This window comes from Clupea harengus, unplaced genomic scaffold (genome assembly GCF_900700415.2).
Source record: "Clupea harengus unplaced genomic scaffold, Ch_v2.0.2, whole genome shotgun sequence".
Taxonomy (NCBI): Eukaryota; Metazoa; Chordata; class Actinopteri; order Clupeiformes; family Clupeidae; genus Clupea; species Clupea harengus.
In genome coordinates, this window is record NW_024880387.1 from 1 (window position 1) to 24,990 (window position 24,990).

The following is a 24,990-nucleotide window of genomic DNA, read 5'->3' on the forward strand; positions in this document are numbered from 1 at the left end:
TTTGATAAATGCAGAAAATGTTTTGCAAGGAAGAGTTGGTAAAATATTGTAGAGTCAAAATGGGTCGAGACTCTTACCCATACAGGCTGGGGTCTGGTATTTGGAGCTACTGGTGATTCCATCCACCTTGAAAGCAGGCCCAAATCATGACCAGTATGCTTCACCGTGGAAAACATTCTGACATGATTTATATCACATTTTATTTCACAAGAAGTCTGGGACTGTGGACTTTATATATCCAATGTATGTTTCTTTCCTGTTGATTTTGTATTATTGTTTTGGGACTCATACATCAAAATATGTTTCTTAACAGGTCTGGGCTATGGAAGCCAGGTTGTGGTTTTGTATTCCAGCATCTATTACATCATCATTCTGGCTTGGGCGTTCTTCTATCTGTTCTCCTCCTTCAATTCCGAGTTGCCTTGGGCAAGCTGTCGAAATGCATGGAACACAGGTATTTATGTATTTCATTGTAATGACTTATAATAACGTGTGACAGTCCAAATATCTAACTTATACATCAACTTAGTATTTGCATTATACTTTGCATTAGAGATAGGGAGCAAGATATAACGGTTTATATGCTTTATCTAGGGGCAGAGTTGTAGTTGGAGACCCTCAGCTCAAGGGGGGGCCATCTGCTCGGAGCCGGTCAGATAGAGAGGTAGAGGTAGAAAATGTGGAGAGAGAATTCAGGTATTGTAGAACAGCTTAGTGGGTATACAGTGTGCTCATGAGGTTACTATTACAAGGGTAAGTAGAGCAATGTAACAGAACTATGTGAATGGTGGCAATTATTTACATTGTGGATAAATAGGCTAGCAGCTATGTAGATGTTTCATGAGCTGGGTAGAATTAATGCATGACAGTGTGGTGGGGATGCATAGGTGTAGGCAGAGGGTTTGTGCAAGTAGATCAGTTGGAGAGACTACAGGAGCATCCCACATTGGAAATGAAGAAAAGATTGGGATGTTCGGTCAAAGGTCATGCTATAAGAGAGAGAAAAATTTGGTTAGTAAACATCAATTTGATAAAGATAAAGAGATAGATTTAGTTAAACCATTAACAGCAGGTAATATGGCCACTTAATGCCTTAGCATAATATGAGGTAGAGGGACAGGCCGCCCAGCATGGTGTATGGGAATTTTGTTTATGTTTAGTGTTGAGTTATGTTTAGTTATGGTTGGCTGACATGGTGTATTAGTCATACAAGGATAGCAAGGGTGGCAGGATAAAACAACAGTGCACAGCTGGCTGGACCCCTTCATCCAAGCCATGGAGAGGCCGATTGACCACCAGATTGAACTTCTGCACTCCCTTCACCCACAAATCGGACTGTCTGGCTCAATTTGATCCACAGTGTTTGAGTGGCTCATCATGAAGGCCCTCCTTACATGGACTAAATGGCTCTTTCTGTGGCACTTCCTGTTTGCATGAAATGGATCTGAAACACTTGTGTCTTTTAGGCTAAATAGTGTTAAGCAGTAAGCTAAATATCATCAATAAGTCATGTGAAAGAAATTTATATGTGTTATTGAATTATAGTCTTGGCAACATTGGACTAGGCTTGTTTGTTAAAACCACAAACCTAACAGCTCATCACATAGTCGGCTAACGAGTCAAAACGCTAACGAACCTTCATTAATGTTCATTCATTTTCAGTAATTTTAAATGGTAAAAATGCTAAAAAGTGTCAACAAAGTGTGTTGCATGTCGTTCGCCCAGTGAATGCAATACATCTATCGTAAATTTCAGCGCGTCAATCACACAGAAAGGTAAAGTAGGCTACAAAATTATCCTACCTCCTCGATGAACTCAGAGGCACTTTAACGAGTCTGCTGCAGACTAATACAAAAAAAAGCCAAACTAAAGGGAAGGGTTGGAAGATGGGACGTTCACTGAAAAGATTCGTTCGTGAAGACAAATTCGTTCATAAACACATCACTAGTATTCAGCCTTTGAACGTTTAAAGTTATTTTCCACAGCTGCTAGTCTCCGCTATAAGCAGCAACTCTCCACCTTACCTTAGCCAGGCGTACCATGAACGAGAATCCTGCGGGCGCCCCTGGTTGCGGGCATACGATGAGGTTACACTGCAGCAACAGAAAAATACCATCCCGACCCTGAGGTCCAAACAACGACCTCCAAAGTTTGTTCTGCACTATGGATGTCCTGTTGTTCAATGTTAGTCACTCAGCTTCCCTGGACTGCTTATTCCCTGCCTATCATCATCACCCTACAGACTGGGAGGGAAAGTAATCGAGTCGCCCCCTGGTGGTTAAGTTCCTAACGCTGAGCGAAATGAATGGGATTCTCCATAGACACTTTTAGAAACATTATATCTCGGGCCACATCGAAAGGTTAGTGGAAAGGCTTCCATGACCAGTTTTCAGATAACCAGTATTCGGGTTATCATACTTTATTTATAGCCATTGCGTGTGGAAAACGAGCCACTATCTTGCAATTCCACAATCAAGAGTCAAGAGGTTGAATGTGTAGATCTGAAGTTTATTGTAGTCACTAAGCCATGGATGATCCATGGATGATCTCGAAGTAGGAATCACTGAGTAGTCTCTTTTAAAATAACTTAGTTCCTCTCATAATATCAGGTGTGGCTGTTCCTATGGTCAATCAGAATTAGCTCCCCGTCTTTTAACCTTTACTCAATCAGAACAGAAATTGATGCGTGTTTGGTACCACTCCTCACTCCAGGGATACTCGTGGTGAAGTCAATTAATCTTCTTTACAGCATGGCTGTCTGCCTCTCAGCAGCAATAGCGTACTGCGTGGTGATAACCATTATAGGTCATGGCATCTGGAGCTGACAGGTGGTGTCAGGGGCTATGAAGGCTACAGTGATCAGGTCACGTAAAAGTGGAGTTGTAGTCCGTTTATGAAACGAATGGAGCAACTTACATTTTGATAAAATAGAAAATTTCGCTTGAAATTTCAGTTGGTAGATTATTACTGTACAAACGCTGAAAAATATTTTTGGTCGACAACTTCACTTCATAGTATTTTTTTATGAAAATTTTGTCTATCGGATTTTACATGTGATGTGCTCTTCGATAACGATACCACTAGGGGCGTAGGTTTTCACTTTCCCTCGATATTTTTAAATATTCAGCTGCCAAAGTGTCACATGATGTAGACTTGAACTATGCTCTTTTTAACGTGAGATCTCTCTCCAATAAGTGTTTTATTTTGAATGATTTAATTTCCTCTAATAGTTTGGATTTCCTGTTTTTAACTGAGACTTTAATTTAGTTTAATGTGAATTGTATTTGTATTTTTGTTGTAATGAAGTGACCTAGGGTGTCTTGAAAGGTGCTTTTAAATAAAATATGTGTGTGTATATATATGTGTGCTGGTTATAATTAATTATTATTATTATTACTATTACTCATGCTATCTAATAAACCTTGGTATTTTTCACTCTGGGCCTTATTTTTAGATCTTTTTGGGTCCAAACTGTTACAAAGGACAGTACTAAGTCAGAACGCTAAAACCAGCAACTACAAAATGGCTATACAATGGAATCATATGAGGCAAGCCAGCACGTCAAAGTAAACCGCTTGTTTTCGCCACCGTTATTATAAGGGTCTCACAACATGGAAAGGATCCCTACAGAGATACAGTTGTGTCTGTTTACCTCAATAACTGTAAAGAAACTGTAGAAAAGGACTGTTTATACAGTCAGGGTTTTAGCTTTCTTTTCTTCCGTTCCATATACACATAGCACCCCATTCCGTGCCTGTAGTGGATTGGCCTAGGCCTACCGTGTGGAGCTGGAGTGGGCATTCAAAGGAGAGCACCTCCCTTCGATAATCGACTACAGGCACTGAGTGGGGTGCTACGCTAGAGACTGGAAGATCGAGACAGGACTCAATACAACTCAATAATGGACCAATTTCAATTGACAATTGTCATCAGTAAAAGTTTGGACCCAAAAAAGATCTAAAAATAGGGCCCAGGTTGAAAAATCCTTTAGGGAAAGGGACCTTTAAAGGGAGACAAGAAAATATCTCCCAACCCCAAGGACCTTATCCTTTTTATGATGTGCTATGTTTCCTCAATGAAGGGTTATTCTTGCATATTTTATGTTGCAACAGAGAACTGTATGGAGTTTGACAAAGCCAGAGGCCTACTCAATTGGACAGTTTATGAAAATGCAACATCACCAGTGAAAGAGTTTTGGGAGTGAGTTACACTGTCATTTAAAACTGACATTTATTATTTTGAAATTAAAAGGAAATGCTTTGACTTTGAAAGAACACTAAAAGGATACTTGAAAAGAAAACATTCACATCATTGATTAGAATTATAAGAAATTACTGTAATACTAACTTCAACAAAGTATCTTCCTTATCATCATGACTATACATGAATATCAGTATTACTTGAGCTGTAAATAATGTCTTTAATTTAATTTATTTTCTAGGAGAAGGGTTCTGAATATCACAGACAATGTATATGAACTGGGAAATATAAGATGGGAGTTAGCCCTGTGTCTTCTTCTGTCATGGATCGTCTGCTACTTCTGTGTATGGAAAGGAGTGAAGTCCACTGGCAAGGTGAATGGTAGAAAGATTCCGTTTTACTCAGGTCATACTTTGCAGTTAAATGCTATTATTGTGTTTGATATTTTTCCTCTATCATTAATATTGTTTGTGCATTATGCATACATTTTTGTTACTGTAAAATAAAAATAAAAAATATATATATGTTTTGTACATAAGTGCATTGCATTCACAAAAGACCTTATCTCGTAATTATGACTGTGACGATGTGACGTCACTACATACAGAGTATGTGCTTGGCTCTTTGGCGTTGCGGTCAGAGTGCATGTTTGGCACCCTGTAGACCCGGGTTCGGGTTCGGGTCCGGGTGAGGTGACTACAAATAGTGTCAGAAGTGGGATTTGAACCCACGCCTCCAGAGAGACTGCGACCTGAACGCAGAGCCATCGTCACAATGACCTACCGTCTCAGAATTATGTCATTTTGAGAGAAAAAACTTAGTTGAACAACTATATCATCGTTAAATTATAGAAAGATAATTTTGGACACTCTTCCCATGGTTACCACTGTGGTCATACAACAACCCTTTCCGTGGATCCGCGGGCTACCTGTCAATTACTGTGTGGTGTAGGCTACATCATCTCTGATCTCATAATAACAAGATCCTTAGTGAGATACTAAGAGATACACAAGATACTTAGTCATAACTTTGAGATACAAAGGACATAATAATGTCTCTTCTATACATGCAGTGTTTTTTCCAAGCGTTTCTGTGCAGTGGGTAAAATGCAAGCATGTTAGCGGATGTATGCTTATTTTTGTCTCTGGTGTCAGGTGGTGTACTTCACAGCTACCTTCCCCTATGTGATGTTGCTGGTACTGCTGGTCCGAGGGCTCACTCTGCCTGGAGCAGCTGATGGCATCAAGTTCTACCTCTACCCTGATCCAGCACGCCTGGCTGACCCACAGGTACTGAGTGTGAGGTCTGGTCCCTTTATGTCCCCATCTCATGGAGTAGGCATGGACCTACATGGGTATCTTCATATTCTCTTTTAGAGAACAAAAGTGGTTCATGGAGTCACAGAGATTTTACTGTACTAAGGCCCTTAGCCTCAGAGTTGATCTTGCTTGAACTGATTAGCAAACCATTACTGCATTTCTTAAAATGGATTCTTGAATTTGGGGGAATTAACCTTGCTGATGCTGAGAATGGTGTTGAGGACTGATTTATCAGAGGGTATATTCACAATCGATGTGTTACATTGACTGATTTATCAGAGGGTATATTCACAATCCATGTGTTACATTGACTGATTTATCAGAGGGTATATTCACAATCCATGTGTTACATTGACTTATTTACACTTTGAGGTGGAATGTTATTCGCTGATATCTGAGTAATTTGCTTTTGCTCATTTCTAGGTGTGGATGGATGCTGGCACCCAGATTTTCTACTCTTATGCAATTTGCATTGGATGTCTGACTGCTCTGGGCAGTTACAATAAGTACAACAATAACTGTTACAAGTAGGTGTACAACCATCACAGGTCTATGACATCATTGTCATGTAAAAAAAAAACTGAGACAAAGGATAGTCTTTGGGTCCAATTCGAAGTATTGTTCTGTTACCATCTGTGTTTATTCAAACATTTTTCCAGTTAAATTCATTTGTTATCTTTATTTGCATGCACTTCTGAGTTATTTAAGCTAAATATTGTAGGTAATTGTAATGGGGTTTTCTGAAATATTGCTGTCTGCTAAAAACTGCAAAACAGAAATTTTAAGCCTCATGTCAAAGAAAGCAATGACAACAGACAATTTTCTGTTTTCTAGAGATTGTATTTACCTGTGCCTGTTGAACAGCGGGACCAGTTTTGTGGCCGGTTTTGCCATTTTCTCTGTATTGGGGTTCATGGCCTATGAGCAAAATATTGATATCTCAATGGTAGCAGAATCAGGTAATCTTAAAAAATGTATCATTATCATAAATTAAAATGGATTAAATATGTGCGCCGTCAGGGAATATATGGTTGTGGTTGGGAATAGGTCTTTGGTATCCAGCTGTGTAATTATATAACAGTTCAGCTTGCTTTGTTATTTAATTTATGTATTTTGTGTATATATATATATATATTTCTGTATTCCTTGCTAGGTCCGGGCTTGGCTTTCATTGCCTATCCTCGAGCAGTTTCCATGATGCCTTTTCCTCAACTCTGGGCTGTATGTTTCTTCATCATGATCATTTTGCTAGGGCTGGACAGTGAGGTAGGTGCATTCTAAGTCATAGAAGATTGGGGTCATGCCTGAGCTCATTTTTGTCATCCCCTGCCCATACTACACACTATGTTATCTCTCAGAATCCCATGATTATAGGCTACATAACAGTCACAATAGGTATTAGCATGAGCCCATAGATAGCATCTGGATATATTTTTGAGACTTTTAATAAGCCAGCTTTTTTATGTTTTAAGGAGTTTGAGGCTGTTGCTTTCAGAGGTGAGGCCTAAACAATAAATGATCTCTTCTCCATTCAGTTTGTAGGCCTGGAGGCTTTGATGACTGCCATCACAGATATGTTCCCCAACTTCTTCCACACTGGCAAACACAGACGCAAGCTCCTCCTGCTGATGATCAGTATAGCAAGCTTCTTCATTGGCTTAGTGATGGTCACTGAGGTAAGAGGTTATCATCAATCTCCTTGACTTAGGTACAAGATTATTATGGTGCTATTGATCTTATTGGTGTTCACATTTTCCTGTCAATCTCATTCATGTTGCTGTAGCTTCAGTGACCAGACCAACACCAACTGCACCTTTTAGAGGGAGAATTGTCCACTTTGGATAGACATACAGGTTCATCAATGTACAGTGGAACCCCCGTATCCGCTGATTCGGTAACCACGGTTTCAATTATACACTTTTAACCCGCGGCCTGAAAATGTTAAGTAGGAAAATGACATAAATAAACGTAATTCCACGCAACTCTCAGCTCTTCCGCACCGTTGCGCTTAATACGTAATTCTTGTCTTTAAGCGCATCTCATTTCCGCATCTCATGTCTGTCCTTGATTCTTCCATCCTTCCATTCTGTCCTTTTCTTCCTCCACATTTTTATCAAAGGGAGGGGCTAGGATTTAAAGAAAAGAAAGAGAGGAAATAAGGGAAAAGAAAAAAATGTTGTGTACCAGATATCTAGATATCCATATACAAGAGATCCATTGTCCTTATGGTTGAGGGTTAAGCCATGATTACGCCTCAAGCATCGTCCTAGAAATGTCAGAATCCTGTTCATTCGAGAGAGAGACCACATTCACATAATAATTATTACAGTATTGTTTTATTTTGATATTAGTTATGGTTGCTGATGTCTTATTGCATGTCATTTCTAAACAAAACTTTATTAAAGTTATGCATGTACCCACAGATATGGGGGCCTTACTTTAGATTAATTTAAGGAAAAACAACAGAACTTCGTCACAATAGCTGAAGCTGTCTGTTAAGTGTGTGAGCTCAAAGAACTCCGGTGTTTGTACACATTCCTGGCTGTATAAATGGGAAACAACACAGTGGCTTGAGCCGAGCCATAAACAATTCCAGCCAATCAACACGTCGTATCTGACCGTGGAAGACTGGAAGAGTGGCACATTATGCCTATATATTTCTAAATTAGCAAGAAAGCAGGAGGAAACCTGTATTATAGGATAATGAAATTCATCTATCTCGAATATCCTCGAAGTTCACATATATCCTGGCATGCTTTAAAAAAAAAAAAAAAATGTTTGTTCAACCCCTTGAAAGACTCAAAAGTCTGGGAAAAGGTATTTTAAATTGTCTGAATTGAATTAAATGCTCAGTAAGTAGTAAACACATATCATCCAAGATGTAAATACACAAAAATTACATGTCTTGCTATTTCTATACACGTATTGTGGTGGTCTAATTAGACTAAGTCAGAAGAGGAAATGCCGCACACCAGCGCTTTTTCCACAAAATAACTATTTTTTTGTCTGTTACGGAATGCGGAAAACTAGCTTGTTACCTTCCATATCTTATGCATTCCCCATTTGTGAAGGCTACGGATCACTGCTGCTCTTGCGTTTCACACATCAGTTTTTAGGATATCCCCATATCATTAGTACACTTACACACAGTCACCAGTAGCCACGGACTGCACAAATACCTTATGTCCACTCTCTCCCATTGATCTAATGCTCCGCTTAACAGGCTTTCACTCACCTGTTCGGTTCTGCTGCGCTTCTGGATGCTCAGTTTGTTCCCAGACTAATTCCAAGAAAAAAAATGTAAAGAAAACAATTCGTTGAATATCATAGTTACCAGAGATGAACCTAATATGCCGTCGCAGTAGCCTAATAGCTTTAGATCCTTCTTTCACATCAGCACACAGTATGTCGCCTATGCTATTGGGGAAAGGAGTGAAAGTAGCCTACTACGAAAACCCGGATTTCCATCCAAGAATTTCTTATTTCCATAGAAAATATAGCTGACCTCTTCTGCGCCTGCAAGTCGCACCTCAGCAAGTGCCAGAATGTCTGCTGAAACATTTAACTTTTCAGCAAAGATGTCAGCTCTACAGTTTTAGTTTCAATACCTAACTCTGATGTTGGAAATGTTTTCCATTAAACGAGTTTAGACTATTAAATAGAACTGTAGCCTATTGATGGTATGTAATTTATACCCTATATTGAAGATTCAGTCTTAGGTTTTAGTCAGTCAACATCCAGGTTTTAATCTTATACAATGGTGGCCAACCAAGGGAGACAAAGCCTGAACGTCCACTCATAGCTTCACCTCAGGCTCATCTGACTTATTCCTTGAGGAACAGTCTGTTAAATACACTGATATCTAAGGGGTGTTACCGTCTATTCAAATGGGCCATGCATGCAGGGTTCTTTGTCTCGACCTGGGGGGGAAGGTGAGAGTCTAATATCACACCTCACTCCCCAGGTCAGCCCAAAGTATATTCACCAAGGAAAGTCCACTCATGGCTAGTTAAATCCAAATAAAAGTAAAAATTATAACTAGGTATAATATCATTGACTTATTGACTATGGCATATTCTTATGACCTATGCCGGTCCCTTCACTATCATATGTGGACATTTTACATTGTAGTCCAAAATCTGTATGTCCAGAATGCAGGCCTACGTGAGATGGGCTGTATCGATCTCAATAAAAATAACGTTAGGTTGTCATGGAATGTAAGTGAGCAAAACGCTTTCTTTTTTTACAGGCTCAAAATCATATAGGCTACCCTGATTAACGAATAACTGTCAGTTCAAAGGGGTGCTTCAACCAAACCTCTCACTGTTAAACTGCGACATGGGTCTGCCCACTTAGTGCCTTTGACCAGACCTTTACTGCTCACTTTACCGCTTTTGCAACAGTGCACAAGTGCTGCTGTTTCCGCCAGCTGTTTTCCCCGCCAAAACTATGTATTTATGATGACACATATCCCCAAGGGCTTCTATGACATTTACAGAAGCTACCAGAGCCGCATTACAGAGACATGGCGGTCTTACTGGTTTCTACAGGTTTCTCAAGGAGCCATACACTTTCATCAATCAGCGGTTCAGAGAAAATCAAAACTACCGATTTGTGTTTAGACCACTAAAACACAGTTTTTGTGTTCTGACACAAATATACATATCAGTACACATTCACTAGGACAAGTTTTACAATGAAGACATACCCTTGCAAATTCTGAGATTTAGCAATAGCCCCTTTCCCACTGTGAATGCTGATTTATATGTGTTTGGCGACTACTGTGCTTGCTGTGCAGTGTGCAGTGGTATGAACCCAATGTAAAGGCACAATGAAAGTACACTTGGTGGAGTTTAAGCCATTGTTTAGGCCAAGTGATAAATGGAAGAATTGTGCATGTAAAATAATCTAGAGTGCCGCTGGTGTTGACTGTCATTGGTAGTTAGCACTTGATCTAATTTTTCACATAACCTGAAAAAAAGAACCAACTAGGCCACCCAAACACAGAAGATCCAGCACAGGTAGTGCCATCTAATATTGGTATGTCTTTTTTCCTCAGGGTGGGCTGTATGTCTTTCAACTTTTTGATTACTATGCCTGCAGTGGGATGACTCTGCTCCTGTTTGCTATCTTCCAGTCCGTGTGTATTGGATGGGTCTATGGTAAGAGATATACTGTGGACTGGGGTTGTTTAGTGTTAATACTCCCAGCTCTTTATACTGTTCTAGTCCCCCCTCATATATGCGTATTGCCTCCATCAATGCACACTTGCTCCACTTCTTTCTGTTATTATAAGCTCATTTTGCCAATGTGCCATTTTGTTGGTTTTCTGTTTCCCTTCAGGTGCTGACCATCTGTATGACAACATAGAGGATATGATTGGCTATCGGCCTTTGCCCCTTATTAAGTATTGTTGGAAATATATCACACCTGTGGTCTGCTCTGTGAGTAATTATCTTATGGTGTCCAATCACTCTTCCTTTGTTGGCCAGGGGTTTCTACATGCTGTTTATGGAGACAGATGCGGTGTGATGAATTAATGTGAATTAAATTCCCTTTCCCTCTCTCGTCTTTAGGCTACATTGGTATTCTTCCTCATCAAATACAGCCCTTTGAAGTTCAACAACAACACTGAATACCCTTGGTGGGGTTATGCCATTGGTTGGTGGTTCACCCTCTCATCTACTTTACTGGTCCCCCTTTGGATGATATATGCAATTATTTCTACACCTGGAAGTCTTCGACAGGTATGATTAATTAAAAATGCACAATATTACTGGTTATATTATAAATGGTTACTTCATTCACAGTGCTTCTATCCTTTGTGTAGTGGAGATATCTGTAACCTCCCCCTATCATCCAGATATCCAGATAACTCTAAAACGGTGTGATCTTTGTGATTTTTACCTAAAAGGCTCTACCCTTTTTGTAATTGTAAACCTACAGTACTGTTTTATTGTCATTGAAGCAGCAGTAAGGAGTTTTGGTCTAAAATAGTGAGCTAACTACCTAAAAGGCATGCAAAAACCTTGTAAACCGGCCAGTTGGCACTGATAAAAGCTTGCTGACATGCTAACTGGTGTCTTTTGGCAATATAGTTGGCAATGTCATGCGGAAAGATGTTCTTCTGTCAAAGAACACTATATACCATCAAAATGATGAGTTGCCTATAACATAAAACATACCTTATGTCCTCACCTTACCTGTTGTTGACCGTATAACATCCTTTCTGCATTCTTCAGAGGCTTCGGGCACTGTGCACTCCAGCCTTGGACCTTCCTGAGAACTTGACCCGAAAGAATGCTATCTACTGCCCTCAGAACCCCGAGTGTGGGCTCCCCTCCCAGAAAACAGAGACAGCAGTCTGGAACAAGTTCAGAGACACTGGCCCTCTCTAGATACAGTATATCTTGGAAAGTGCCCTTCTGTTCACACTAAGCTCTGGTAGAGCAGTAACAATGTAAGCGATTTTTCGTATTGATCATCTGTGGTTGGCTGCTAAACACGACTGAAATAGGGTATGCTCTCTTTTGGACTGTGTCTTCAAACTACAAAGTTAAGCATCTAAGTGTTCAATAACTACAGTGGGCGATTTTTTTTATTATTTTCCTCTTGAATATTTTATGTCCATTTGATATGGGATCAAAAAGAAAGATCATTTTTCAACTTCCGGTCTTAATGAAGCAAAAGCCACTGTTTAATGTTCCAGATGAGATGGTTTATTTTGACATCTCAATCATCTTTTTAGATGGGTTTTGGTCATCCATTTTATACAGATGACCAGAAATAATTCACAGTTTATACAAACAATGGCAGAACATATTAAACTCTGCTAAGAGCTGTTCTTCATCAAAGTCTTTAGACCAGATGCCAGATTTTTTTATGTGTGTGTGTGTCTGTGTGTGTGGTTATAACAGCACTTAGATGGTTAATGTCATCATAGCTGTAACTATGACTTTAACAGGAGGTGTCATGGTCATATTTTTTACATATATCATTACAAATACAGGATATTGTGCTTTATAATGTTTTATAACAAATGAAATACTTCGGTGAACACTCAAAAAGGTATTGGTCCTCTTATGTAGGGTAAAATATGACATATCTTCTTAATAATGTGTTTTTTTTAGTACACATGGATCATGGAATGTGCCAACACATGACCAAATATCTTTCCTGGAACTCTGACAAGTCTGTGCCTTAGGTGTTCAAGACTAAAATCTGAATATTTTGTACTGAATATGTTTGTTTATTTTTCTTCCTACTACATAGGTCAGTAAGGGTGGGGGCATTATTGTTGATGAAGTATAAAAGCGGTGAAATGAGATGTATTTGTCTTTATTATCACATTCATAACCATCCGGTTTATGTTGTGATTTGCAAAAAAATTCAATAAATGTGAAAAGAATTTGCTGAAAGTCATGATTCATGCTGTTGTTATACATCAATATTAATTAGATGTTTAACATTACATAATACGACAATATCTGTGACATAATTCTCTTTTGTTTCTATATATATATACGTCTCCAAACCACATTATGTACTGGATTTGTGCCTGGTTCTTCTTGCCTATATGACATATGGATATGACAATTTGAAGCATTGGGACCATGTTATAAGAATTTTGTATAAACCCCACTGTGTACATCTTTCACATTTATCTTTCATCTTATTGTCTTGGAGCAAAATAGCTGAGATGGTGTAGAGATAACAGTGATTGGCAGATGTCTGTAGCTGACAGATAACAGTGATTGGCAGATGTCTGTAGCTGAGAGATAACAGTGATTGGCAGATGTCTGTAGCTGACAGATAACAGTGATTGGCAGATGTCTGTAGCTGACAGATAACAGTGATTGGCAGGTGTCTGTATACTTGTTTCTTGATGAGAATGCTGCTCCCTTTGGGGACTTGAATGTCAGATTGTATGGATGTTCTCATCATGTACACTTTCACAGGGCTTCCCCACCTTCTCATTACTTTATTCTCCCATAATCATAAATAAATCAGCTGTATATGTCACAAATACCTCAGAGATATTCTCAAGGATCCATGCATCAGCGTAAGTACCATGTCTTTAGCCGAGTATAGGGTGAGGGTTTGCCAAGGACAGTTATGTATTTCTCTGCTCAACCATGCACAGTGGCACAGCAAATCGAAATAATATGTTGTCCACTCACTTTTTAAAGTCAAGATGATCAATGGAAATAAAAAATTGTGTATATTCCAATAGTATATGTTGTCATGTTCCATCCGTGGCATCAGTAATCAATTCATTATTGTTGTAGTTTTTCTAATGATTGTCACTTATCCACACTGGATGAGTATAATCTTAGTTACACTCCAGGCGTCTCAGAGCCATCAAAGTAGGTTGGAGGACAGTTTAGCATAGTTCTTTAGCTGCTGTAGAGCCAACATACTGTGGATCAGTGAAGATAGCATGGATTCAGTCTTCTACCCAAGGTGATGACTCAAGAGTACAAACATCTTGACAGTGCTTAAAAACATGCTGTGCATGATCCCTTGAGCAGTAAACTAATAACTGGATTAGATCAGGCTCACCAGATATTTAAGGGTGCTTTCTGAAACACAATTGATCTGCAGTGCATTTGAAGCAAGTGGATACGAGTGTAGTGCCACCATTGCTGTGACTACATTTCCTGATGGTTCTCATTACAGATTGTACCCACTCCCCACTGAAGGCGCTCTAGAAGTTTGACTGACCGAACTGAGACCGAGAAGGGCTAAGCATGATGTGGGTGAACAGGTGGCTTTCGACATTCCTTTACTTTTACAATTTCTATTTATGTAGGACAGGTTGCCCTGCTACGTCTGGTTTAAATTGTAGCATGATGGATGTGAAGGAGGTGGAGATTCAGCACAGTGACATAACTCACACAGTGTGGACCATAGATATATATAAAGGCTAGATGTCTCGTCCGCGTTGCCAGCCAACGGAGTCGAACGTCCGCACATGGCGGCCATCTTGCCCCAGGCAGCTCGCTCACCCATAACATTGTGTTGGTAGTGGTATGTACTTTTTAAATAACCATAACTTGTTCAATTTTCAACCGATTTTTAAACGGGTTGGTTTGTTATAAACGTCAGAGATGTAGTTATGACACTGCATACTTATGAATAATTATGTTATTTTCTTAAAAATATCCCAAAAGCATCCCGAATTATAACCACGTTAATAACGTTTGTAAGAAACCAAACCATTTGTAAATCCGTTGAAAATTGAGCAAGTTATGGTTATTTAAAAAGTACATACCACTACCAACACAATGGTATGGGTGAGCGAGCTGCCTGGGGCAAGATGGCCGCCATGTGCGGACGTTCGACTCCGTTGGACGAGACATCTAGCCTTTATATATATCTATGGTGTGGACCACATGTTGGCCTTTCCTCTCTCCTCTCTGATCCCAACACTTTAAAACCACACAGAGGTCAGGGGACAGGGATGACCACAATATGCAAGAGGCCAAATATTTTTTCTTTTAATCCATGTCACTTTCTTTTTAGATGTTAAAGCAATCCCACTAAACATCAAAACTAAATGATGTGTTGATATGTGTGGATGTACCTATTGTGGATGGATTTGTATTGTCCCCCATATTTATGTTAAAATAAAACCTATTCTACAGTGTAAAACAAATAAGAAACTCTCACGCCAAGACAAGTTCTGTCCAGTTTTAAAACACTTTGCTAGCACACACAAAAAAAAAGATCCTGTATGATTTTCTAGTATCTGTGTGCATTTTTAATGCTTTAGGCCCATGTAACTCTTGAACATGATATTTAGTTACGAGCACACACCGACAAATACAGTTTAATCAAAAATAATGAATGCATCATTACTCAATATACTGATTCTGACAACAAAATGTTGCATTTCTGATTTGGTTCAGATTCAAAATATTTATTTACAGTACTGCTCATTAGCCTCTTAGCCTCCATAAAATAGGTTTTCAAGTCTTGGGTTTTCTCTTTATATACTTAAACAGTGTTGATGACGATGTCTTATGAAGTAATGCCTTAACTAATATCTGTTTTCTGTAAAGACATAAAACAATACAGGTTTAATTTTTGCAATCACATTACAGGTTGATTAGAATTTGATTAGACTTATATTTGTGGATTACTTGTCCATTAGCTTCAGTAATAGGTTTTTAAGCCACTTGTGTGCATTTTTTGTCAAAGTACAGATAGATAGAAAAGCTCAATTCAAATAAGAGACCATGATCAGACTTAAAAACATCCAGAATATCGCTTCCTAACATGACTTCATTGTATTTGCACAAATATGATCAAATCGCCACTTTCTATTCACATATTCTCATTCTATATTCTCAATTCTATTCACTTGTAATATGCAACTTTGGATGAAGCAAAGATGGAAGTTGATTTGCAGAATTTAAGAACAAATGGATCATAATATTTATACATTCTCTTTTGACACAGTGGAGTCTGTGAAGTATTTCAAAAGAGCACCCTCTATTGGCCAGTAGCTTTAACACATTTAAAACAAACAGATGTAATTGAACAGGGGGCACAGTATAAATATAGTTTGTCTTACAGTGGTGGTTTGGTATGGTCTTAATGGAGCCTAATTGTTCTCCAATATATGATTTTCAGCTATTCAGTCAGTTTTCTGATGTGTGTTGAGTATCTGAAACTTATATGTTGCTACCTATTGGTTCAAAATGTTGGTTATTAATAATACCAGGACTGTCATAAACAATAACGATTGCATTAGCTTTTACCTTTCTTGAGAAAAGCTTAAACTGAAACATCTTAAAGAAAAGTTGAAGCTTATAGTGCATGTAATATTAATGTGGTTATTGATTACCAAGGCAATAGAGCTTAAAACAAGAAGCACAAGATGTTGCAGATGTGAACAGAAGAGAAGAACGAAGGGGGAACAATGTGATCTCCCAAAGTCTCCCAAAGCTATGAAAAGATTGTACAAACATATTTGAACACAGAATAAAACAGCAGCCTTGAATAAGGAGAAGGCAGTGAGATTCTTTGATTCTTTCTTCTTCTTCTTTTTTTTTTGATTACTGTAAAACTCTCATTGATACTGCTGTAAACATCCAAACACTTTATAACCAACCAATGCAAAATAAATGTGTCATCTAGAACAACGGTTTCATCAATTGATCAACAGAATACATTATTGAATGGAATCAGTACAAACAGCACTTGATGTAAACTACCCAACCCTTAGGTGAGAGAGTTCAAATGACACTATGTCTGATGAGTGTTCATGACAGCATTACTCCTTCAGAGAGCTGCAGAGTTTAAGGACACATTGGAAGAGAGATCTGCCACTACAGGAGTAAAAGGGTCATATAAATGAAACTATCAAAGATTCTATAACATTGATGCTGCCTGATATTTTTCATCTGTTTGTTTTTGTATACACATATGTGCCCATATTGACCATCTCATTGTACCAAAATAACATGCAAATGAACCTATGCTCTCCCTTATGTTCACAGCTGAAGTGTGAGTGAGAGAGTGATGTTTTTCCATAAAGGATGCAAGGAAAATTGTGTTCCCAACACAGGAAGCGATCCAAAGGGTCTTGAGAAGTTTTTGGATCCTTCACTGATGCTGAAGCAGGATATGCTGTATGTCCATAGCCTCAGCAGAGTGTATCCCTCTTTAGAGTCTGATGTGACTTTGTCACGTATCAGTTTTTTTCCCTTTGGGGAAGAGTGCACTCGTCTGCATAATTGAGAGAACTTTTAACACTTTAAACAGTGTCAACAGAACGGCCTCTTGTATCCTACATACTAAATATTCATACTCCTATTCATGTAAATGCACTGCGTGTAACACTCGGGTCCATGTCCATCCAGCTGACAGACACCTTGTCCCTTTGTGCTAAATAAACAGAGACAACCAAAGGAATACTGCATCTAAACCAAACTAAATCTGGAGCATCCACACAGTTGCATAACAAATTATTAAGAGATCATTCATGTAATGCAATATTTAACTATAAATTACACAGAAAAAGACAGACAGAGAGATTGGTGAAGCACAAAGGGTAGGGAGGCTAGTTGCAAGTGGACATGTAGGAACCATGTGCAGTTTTTCAAGCTTTCCCCAGTTTTGTCTTGTTTTGTTTTGTTTTGTTTTGTTTTGTTTTGTTTTGTTTGCGACCCATGTCTTTGACAAAATGACGTTTGGAGCCTCCCCTTGTCCCAGTGTTGGGGTCAGGGCTGATTTGTTTTATTTTGGTGGATAGGGGCATGAAGCGCCATGATTCCCTCACAGCCCCCCAACCCGGCTGTTTTAGTGTGGGGTGACAGGGGAGACCAGACGCCCGGCCCCTTTCTGCGGTCCTCTGGGGATGTGGCTTTGGTAATGGCCCCAGTGCTCCTCCTCTGAGATTAGGAACAGTCCTGACTTCTGCGCTGTTTTCGTTTACTGCTGAGGTCGCCTGCCTTGCTGCCATCTCGCTTCCTCTTTAGCCGGGCCACCTTCAGAGACACAGAGGTCAAAAGGTTACACAAAAGAGACAAGTAGTATACACTCTAAAGCAAAACCAGCAATGACATCAAATTTAAGAAGTAGTTTGCTCCTCCTGTAAGAGCCTACAATGTACCGCATACACAAAACTGTGAAAATCATAAAAATGTGTTTCCTGTTTCCCGGCAGCTGGGCATTGCATAGATTAGAAAAGCAATCTGGTCCCACTTGTTGAAAGGTTGTACATATAATTGTATAGCTTTGTAACACAGATAGTGGTACATGTCTTTGGTACATGGCTGTATCATTTAAACAAATGTAAACAAAGTTAAAAGGCAGTAAATGTATTGTTTTGTGAGAGTTTACTCAGCTATAGCTATATATTACTTGCCAATAGTGGTAGAGAAATGAGAATTATGTAAACGGACTGCATTTATACAGTGCTTTTCTACTCATTAGAGAACTTAAAGTGCTTTACAGGTTAATGCCTCACACATCTACCCATTCTCACACCGACAATGGAGGCTACAATGCAAGGCGCCAGCCTGCACATCGAGAGCAGTTATTTAGTTCAGTGTCGCGCTCAAGGACACTTCAACACATGGCCAGGAAGAGTCTGGATCAAACTAGCAACCTTCCAATAGCCAAACGTCTCCTTTACCTCCTGAACCACTGTCGCCTCAGGGAAACTCGGCATGTGGTTGTAGCTTAAGTATGGTTTTAACGTAAATGAGGTATATGTACCCTCCTGCAACCATCCTGTTGTGTTGATATGTTTGTTTGTAAACTGTGAGTATATTTGATGATTCATTTGAGTTAATGCTTTCACTATCGTCACTATCTCTCCCTATTTTTCAGGGGTGCAACAGTAACAGTGACTGAACAGTAACACTATGTCTTGTCTGCTTATGGGAACACCGAGGCAGACTAAGATAAGACAAGAGCCGCAGTCACACAGAGATTAGGAGAGGTCTGCAGGTGACAACATAAAACTCTTTATCTCAAGTACCTTAGCATCGTGTTCTGCAAATCTCTGGAACATGTTGGCATAGATCTTCTTGTCCTGTTCATGGTGCTCACGCATCTTCCTCTGGCAGATGCTGATCTGAGAATGAGCGGCACGGTTGGAGGGGTTCACCTGGATAACATGCCGGAAGTCTCTTAAGGACAAACTAAGCTCATTCCGCTGAAGACGAGCCTCCCCTCTCCGGTAAAGGGCCTTCTCATTGTCAGCATCAGTCTCAATCACCTGTGACATGAAAGACATGGGATATCGATTTGAAATGTCCCAAACTCAGAGGAAACATGGACACATAATACCTTACTTTACTTTAGCTGCTTTTCTAGTCTAGACCTGCCAGAGTATCACCCTCTCAGATTTCATGCATGTCTGGAAACACTTAGAAAAGAAGCATTTGAGCCCTGTAGATTTTACCACCAATCAGTGAGCTGTATGGGGAGGTTTAGCTAATGATAAAAAGGAAGAGCTGCCATTTAAAATTCAGCTAAAACAACAACAGTTGAGGGTCAATATAGATGCCATGATGGATTGTTTGAGACAGAATTGATGTAGAGGGCGATTAAACCAAATATTGCTATTCTACTGTTATTTTGTATCATCTGATTCTGTAACTCATACTCCTGGATGTGTACTCTGTCGGTCTCACTGAGACCTGAACCGTTAGCATCTGAACCCCTTCCCCCCATATAGCCTCCTTCCTGCTATCAACAACTCCACTGTTTCCCCTGCTATTACCTATAGGGTGTGGCCTTAATACCACCACCCCTGTATTCTACCTGACCGAAAGGTATAAATGCCAACACATTCATACAGTCAGGTAGGCAATTATATGAGCAACACACTCAGGGGGGTAGTCACGCTGAAATAAACTGCAGAAATCCTGGCTGCGTCTTCCAGTCCATTCCTCAAGTTTGGCATGCTCATTCGATTCTATCAAGGGAAACCTTATCAAACCTCTCCCTACTGGGTATAATGGGTGTAATCAGTATAAAGGGATTTGCCAACTGGCAATGATTAGCCAGGGATTGTTAGATTAGATCTTGATAGATCTACGAGTTGATCCAATCACTTTCTAGGCACTCCTAATTAAAAGGGCACAAACCTAAAAAATGTAATCAAGGCTTTTCTAGACCACAATAAATGCCACAAAATCCACAGGAAAGTCAAGACAGATTTTGCAATCTACTGACCCATTTCCAAACAGACTAAAGATCATGCTGGTGTGGAAGTAATCTAGATCCTGAGATTTATTAGCTGCAGGGGGCACAGGTAGATAGAGCGCAGGCTTTAGAGTGTAATGATAGAGGGGTGGTAGTCTTGTACCTTGTTGCAGTTCTCCACCACATTTGAGAAGTCCCGTAGTCTAAGGTAACAGATTGCCAGATTGAGGTGAGCCACAAGCAGCAGATCCTGGATGGCCTGTTGCTGGTCTTTACTCACTCCACACTCCATCTCCAGCCAAGACACAATCCGCTGGTACTGGATCACAGCTTGATAATATCGCCCAGCCTGTCACAAGAAACCATCATTCCATTTCCTCATCAACATCTTTCAGCAGTTTCATGAAACCAGTATTTGGTGCCCTGAATTTTAAATGACAACACCTAAATATAGCTGATAAGGTTCACAAATATGTTACATACAAACATATAGCTGACATTCACAATCTTCCTCTCTCTCTCACACACACACAAACACTGGAACACACAACCCAATTGCCAAAACAGTTGCCAACTTCACTCTTGGTGTTACCTTGAAATACTGAGTCCCTTTCTGTTTGACCAAAAGTGACTGCTCAAGTTTGTCATTCAGGTCCATTTCCCAAGATTCTTTGGCCTAAAAGTGTAGAAATATGTGTCAGCCCTTCAGTGAATACCTTCAAGTGCAGTAAGTCACTGATAAAACAAAACCCCAGCCTTTTCCTATAGACAACTGATACAAACTTAATTTGATATACAGTATATCATATAATGTGGGACTTGGTATTAATGGGCAGTGTCATGTTTGATGTGCAACAAGAACAACAATGAGAATTCAAACAAGAACAAGAAGTTATTTTGAGATAAAATATCAGAATAAATACCTTTACAAAGTCTTTGAGTGTCACTTCATATACCACATTAGCATTTGGTCCAATGGCATACTGCTGTTTCCCCTCGGTTCCAAAACCGTATCTGTCAAAACGATCAAGGATGTCACATTTCTCTCATATTTACAAATGAGTATGCATAGACAGGAAGCTATACTGTACACTTCCTTTGTAGTATACACTTACTTGGGCTTCAGATACAGCAGGCAGCACTCTCCCTTCTGCATCTTCTCCATGGACCTGTCCACTCCCAAGGGCACTCCAGCATCCTCTGACTCTCCCACGATGAAGTGCACATCCCGTGTGTCAAACACTCGACCCCCATAACTTCCCTTTAAGTGCACTGTGGACAGAGGAAGAGATATTTCGGATGCATGCCTTAATCCTGGTAGTATTTAAATGATGCTTTCCAGTCTAATATGATGGCGCTGTATAATCAGATACCGTCAAATGGCTTTCATAATACGTTATGTCATATCAACCCTGAGTCCATTTTTAGGCATCCTTTGTTTTATGTAACAGACACTATAGGCTGCTATGTGAATGCCAATATTGTGGATGCCTGAGGGGCCTCACCATGGACTGATGCTCCATCATTGGGATTGTTGTAGCCTTCCCCTTTGACCTTTATCCTCCGGACGATGCCACCATCTTCTGTCAACTCCTCTCCACTGAAGTCCAGCAGCTCCACCTGAGTCAAATATTACCCCAATTAAATAAAATTTTTATGAACGGTTTAAATGTTCCTTTTTAAAAATGTGGTCGTGAGAGATCTCATCTGTGGTTATTTCATCTCCTTCTGTCATTATTGTGGTTTAGAGGCAGTGTGCAGATATACAGTATTCATGTGATTGTAACACTTATCCATCGCAGTAGTGAATAGAGTAAAGTAGTCATCATCTAGCTCCCTTCTGTTTGTGTATTCTGTGCCTATATCTATCTAGTACGGTACACCTGGAAAAAATTATTAAACTATTTTTATAGCGGATGCCATTTTATCAACTATTAGGGTCTTACCTCAAACAGCAGTGAGCTATTGGGGGGGATTTTGGGGGGGTTGCCGGCTGTACCATAGGTGTACTCAGGATTACAGAGGAGAGTGCAGATCTCTCCTTTCAGCATGGAGGTTACACCTATATCCCAGGCCTTAATCACCTGACCTACAGCAGGAACACAAACAGAAGAATCATCAGTGTCAGCAACAGCTTCTAAGATGAAATGGCATCATAGAAAAAACATTCACGCTGGTGTTAAGGCAGATTTAGATGTTCAGTGTGTTAAATGAATAAAGGCCAATTTAGTGCTCAGTCCTGTACCATAGTCCTGCAGTCCTGTAACTATTCCATTACCATGCGCTTGTGCTACAATAATGTTTTTGCGAATAATGGTTGCTTCTATAATCTGGTTTAAAAAAAATATCAAATACTTTTCATTGTGAGGATATTAGGGATATAACTTGAGTACTATTTGAGGGCTATTACGAGTTTTACTGCATCACATGACACAAATGTCATACCTTTGCCCAGGTTAAAGCTGAATGGCTCCTTGCGGTCAATGCTTGAGTCAAACCTCTTCCCATTGAGCAGTTTCCCTGTGTAGTGAACAAACACCTTGTCACCGATCATGGGACTCTCCCCCTTTTCTCCTTGTCTCTTCACCACCTGTGTGAGGGGAAAGAACAGAGTTACAGACATGTCAACCACAGGCCTCTCTACTCGAACCATCTTTGGTTTTCTGCGACACAGAAACTGAAAGACATGTCATATAAACATATACCATTACATACATGTATGCTACATGTGTGCATAAAGGAAGTGGAATAGAATCAAATACAGGCATATGTGCATATACAAGCAAGTATACTATACTGTTTGCCTGTGCTTTAAATGACAAGACCAGCGACAGTTAGGGGTATGATGACCTATAATTGGTTCGTACATATCTAGTAGACAGGCAATTGTTCGGACGGCATGCACAGAGGACTTCTCAGTTTATTTTCCTCACATTCCATATGCTTCAATGCAAAGGTAAATCACCACATCTTGTTCATTTAGTATGTTTCCATTCCCATACTCTTGAAAGCTAATTTACCTCTACAGCATTTACACAGTCGTTTAAATCACGTATTAACAATTAATAAATGTATTTCCATAAATAGATATTGTAGGTCATGGCTGTTTATGACGAGAACCACATTGTCACTACAGCTTTTGTCTGAATGAATACAGTTCCCTCATTTAAAGCCTTTGTGCATTGTGCCCACTGTACCTACACATTTTGTGTGTTTACTCACGGCTATACTGCCATGCAAACCAACTCTCAGCATTATTAAAAGTGAGATATGTCACATGAAGAGATTTTGCCTGCTTGAGCTGAAATGTAAAAAGATCCCTCCACTTAGAGGTGGGAGAAAAAGTTGATACAGTGCAGTATCGCGATATTTTCAACACAATTTGATTGCAATACAGTGGTGCAGAATATCGCAAAATATAAAGAATCACAATTGTATCGTATCATGGCCCAAATATCACGATAGTATCATGTTATCACCTCTGTGGACCCCTCACCCCTACCTCTCCTTAAAAGAAAACGGCCAAACGGCCTTTTGGGAGCCAAGCGGTCAGGAGGATTTTGATATTCCAACTCTACTTGTACTTCCAATATATTTTAGAATTGATTTCAGGACTTCAAAGACTTTCATTCAAAATAATCACATGGCCTTATTCCATTCTGCATATCAAAATGATTAACTTCCTCCCTCACTTCACTTGTATGTCCCTACATGGCCCTTCAAACTATTTGATCAATAGCATTGGGTTGTTCTAGAGTCCAGATTAAGGTCACGGGCCCATAGGATTAGCTCATCATCTCAGAGTCCAACCACCCTCCCACAAATGTGGCATAGACTGTACATCTGATGCTGCTGCTCACAAGGCTGGCACATTTTCTATTGTAGCAGTCCATACTTACTTCTAGAAAACCCATATAAACAAGTTTTCATGGGGACACTAAGCAATAGACAATACCGTATTTTCCGGACTATAAGCCGCTACTTTTTTCCCACGCTTTGAACCTCGCGGCTTAAACAACGATGCGGCTAATTTATGGATTATGATACCTGTGACTGTATACGGTGGCTTTGTGTTTACGGTGGCTTTGTGGAGCTAGGATGCTAGCATGGATGCAGCCGCATGGATGCTTAGCTCCACGCGATTTCTCAGTATCTCTCAATAACTTAACTAATGTCAAAATAACCACAGTCTACCAGCGTAGACAGAACACAACTCAAAACACTTTAGAACATAAAATAAAAGTTTACAACAATACAAATCCAGTCTTCAAGTTCTTTAGCTCACTGGTTTCAAACTAGCGTCTGTCTTCAATCTAACGTTCTAGCTTCTGATTGACTCTTGCGACTGTGCGCTCTTAAAGCAACAGTGCACTTATCTAACTGGCAAAACGAACTATTGTATTAGTTTTGATATTCATTTTAGCCTGTGTAAAGTTAATTTGTTTCAATGTTGCGGTAGGCACCTGCGGCTTATAGACATGTGCGGCTTATTTCTGTTAAAAATAATTATTTTTAAAAAATTTAGTGCGTGAGGCTTATATTCAGGTGCGCTCAATAGTCCGGAAATTACGGTAGTTTAATTTTGGATATTTGTCTACAGGCCCTTTTTTTTGGAAAGTAGGTAGTCCTTGCCCAAGATTTTGTACCATTGTGCGCAGGACTTTGTTTGGCTTTCAATGCTACTTTTGTCAGAGCTTTGCCCGTGGGACTGATTTAAAAAAAAAAAGAACAATAGTGACAGCCTAAACATTCTGTACATTAAACACTAAACATTCCGTTCTGTACCGTCTAACCTGACTTGTGT

The 24,990-nt window shown here is 39.6% G+C and overlaps 2 protein-coding genes across 2 annotated transcripts; one reads left to right on the forward strand and one right to left on the reverse strand.

Moving 5' to 3' along the window:
• The first annotated feature begins 59 nt into the window (after positions 1-59).
• LOC122132022 (sodium- and chloride-dependent GABA transporter 2-like) lies at positions 60-12,927 on the forward strand. The gene is made up of 13 exons (XM_042706770.1): positions 60-96; positions 212-454; positions 4,113-4,200; positions 4,442-4,574; positions 5,355-5,489; positions 5,943-6,046; positions 6,354-6,478; positions 6,673-6,785; positions 7,055-7,195; positions 10,579-10,681; positions 10,863-10,963; positions 11,096-11,266; positions 11,762-12,927. The coding sequence occupies exons 1-13, from the start codon at positions 60-62 to the stop codon at positions 11,915-11,917; spliced, it is 1,650 nt and encodes a 549-aa protein (XP_042562704.1). The 3' UTR covers positions 11,918-12,927.
• Positions 12,928-15,425: 2,498 nt separating this feature from the next.
• On the reverse strand, positions 15,426-22,869 carry fkbp5 (FKBP prolyl isomerase 5). Its single transcript, XM_042706769.1, has 9 exons — positions 22,632-22,869; positions 22,133-22,275; positions 21,692-21,806; positions 21,302-21,458; positions 21,110-21,200; positions 20,779-20,862; positions 20,350-20,535; positions 19,015-19,254; positions 15,426-18,016 (listed from the first exon to the last, which is right to left on the reverse strand). The coding sequence occupies exons 1-9, from the start codon at positions 22,837-22,839 to the stop codon at positions 17,927-17,929; spliced, it is 1,314 nt and encodes a 437-aa protein (XP_042562703.1). The 5' UTR covers positions 22,840-22,869; the 3' UTR covers positions 15,426-17,926.
• Positions 22,870-24,990: the final 2,121 nt, after the last annotated feature.

Excerpts from the sequence above, each read along its gene's own strand:
- fkbp5 (XM_042706769.1), bottom strand. The coding sequence starts at position 22,839 with ATGGTTCGAGTAGAGAGGCCTGTGGTTGACATGTCTGTAACTCTGTTC. Across the intron at positions 21,459-21,691 it reads TGATGGAGCATCAGTCCATG|TGCACTTAAAGGGAAGTTAT; the intron begins GTGAGGCCCCTC and ends CTCTGTCCACAG. Across the intron at positions 18,017-19,014 it reads TTGCAGAACACGATGCTAAG|GTGGCCCGGCTAAAGAGGAA; the intron begins GTACTTGAGATA and ends GTGTCTCTGAAG.
- LOC122132022 (XM_042706770.1), top strand. The coding sequence starts at position 60 with ATGGGTCGAGACTCTTACCCATACAGGCTGGGGTCTG. Across the intron at positions 6,786-7,054 it reads TGCTAGGGCTGGACAGTGAG|TTTGTAGGCCTGGAGGCTTT; the intron begins GTAGGTGCATTC and ends TTCTCCATTCAG. Across the intron at positions 7,196-10,578 it reads GCTTAGTGATGGTCACTGAG|GGTGGGCTGTATGTCTTTCA; the intron begins GTAAGAGGTTAT and ends TTTTTTCCTCAG.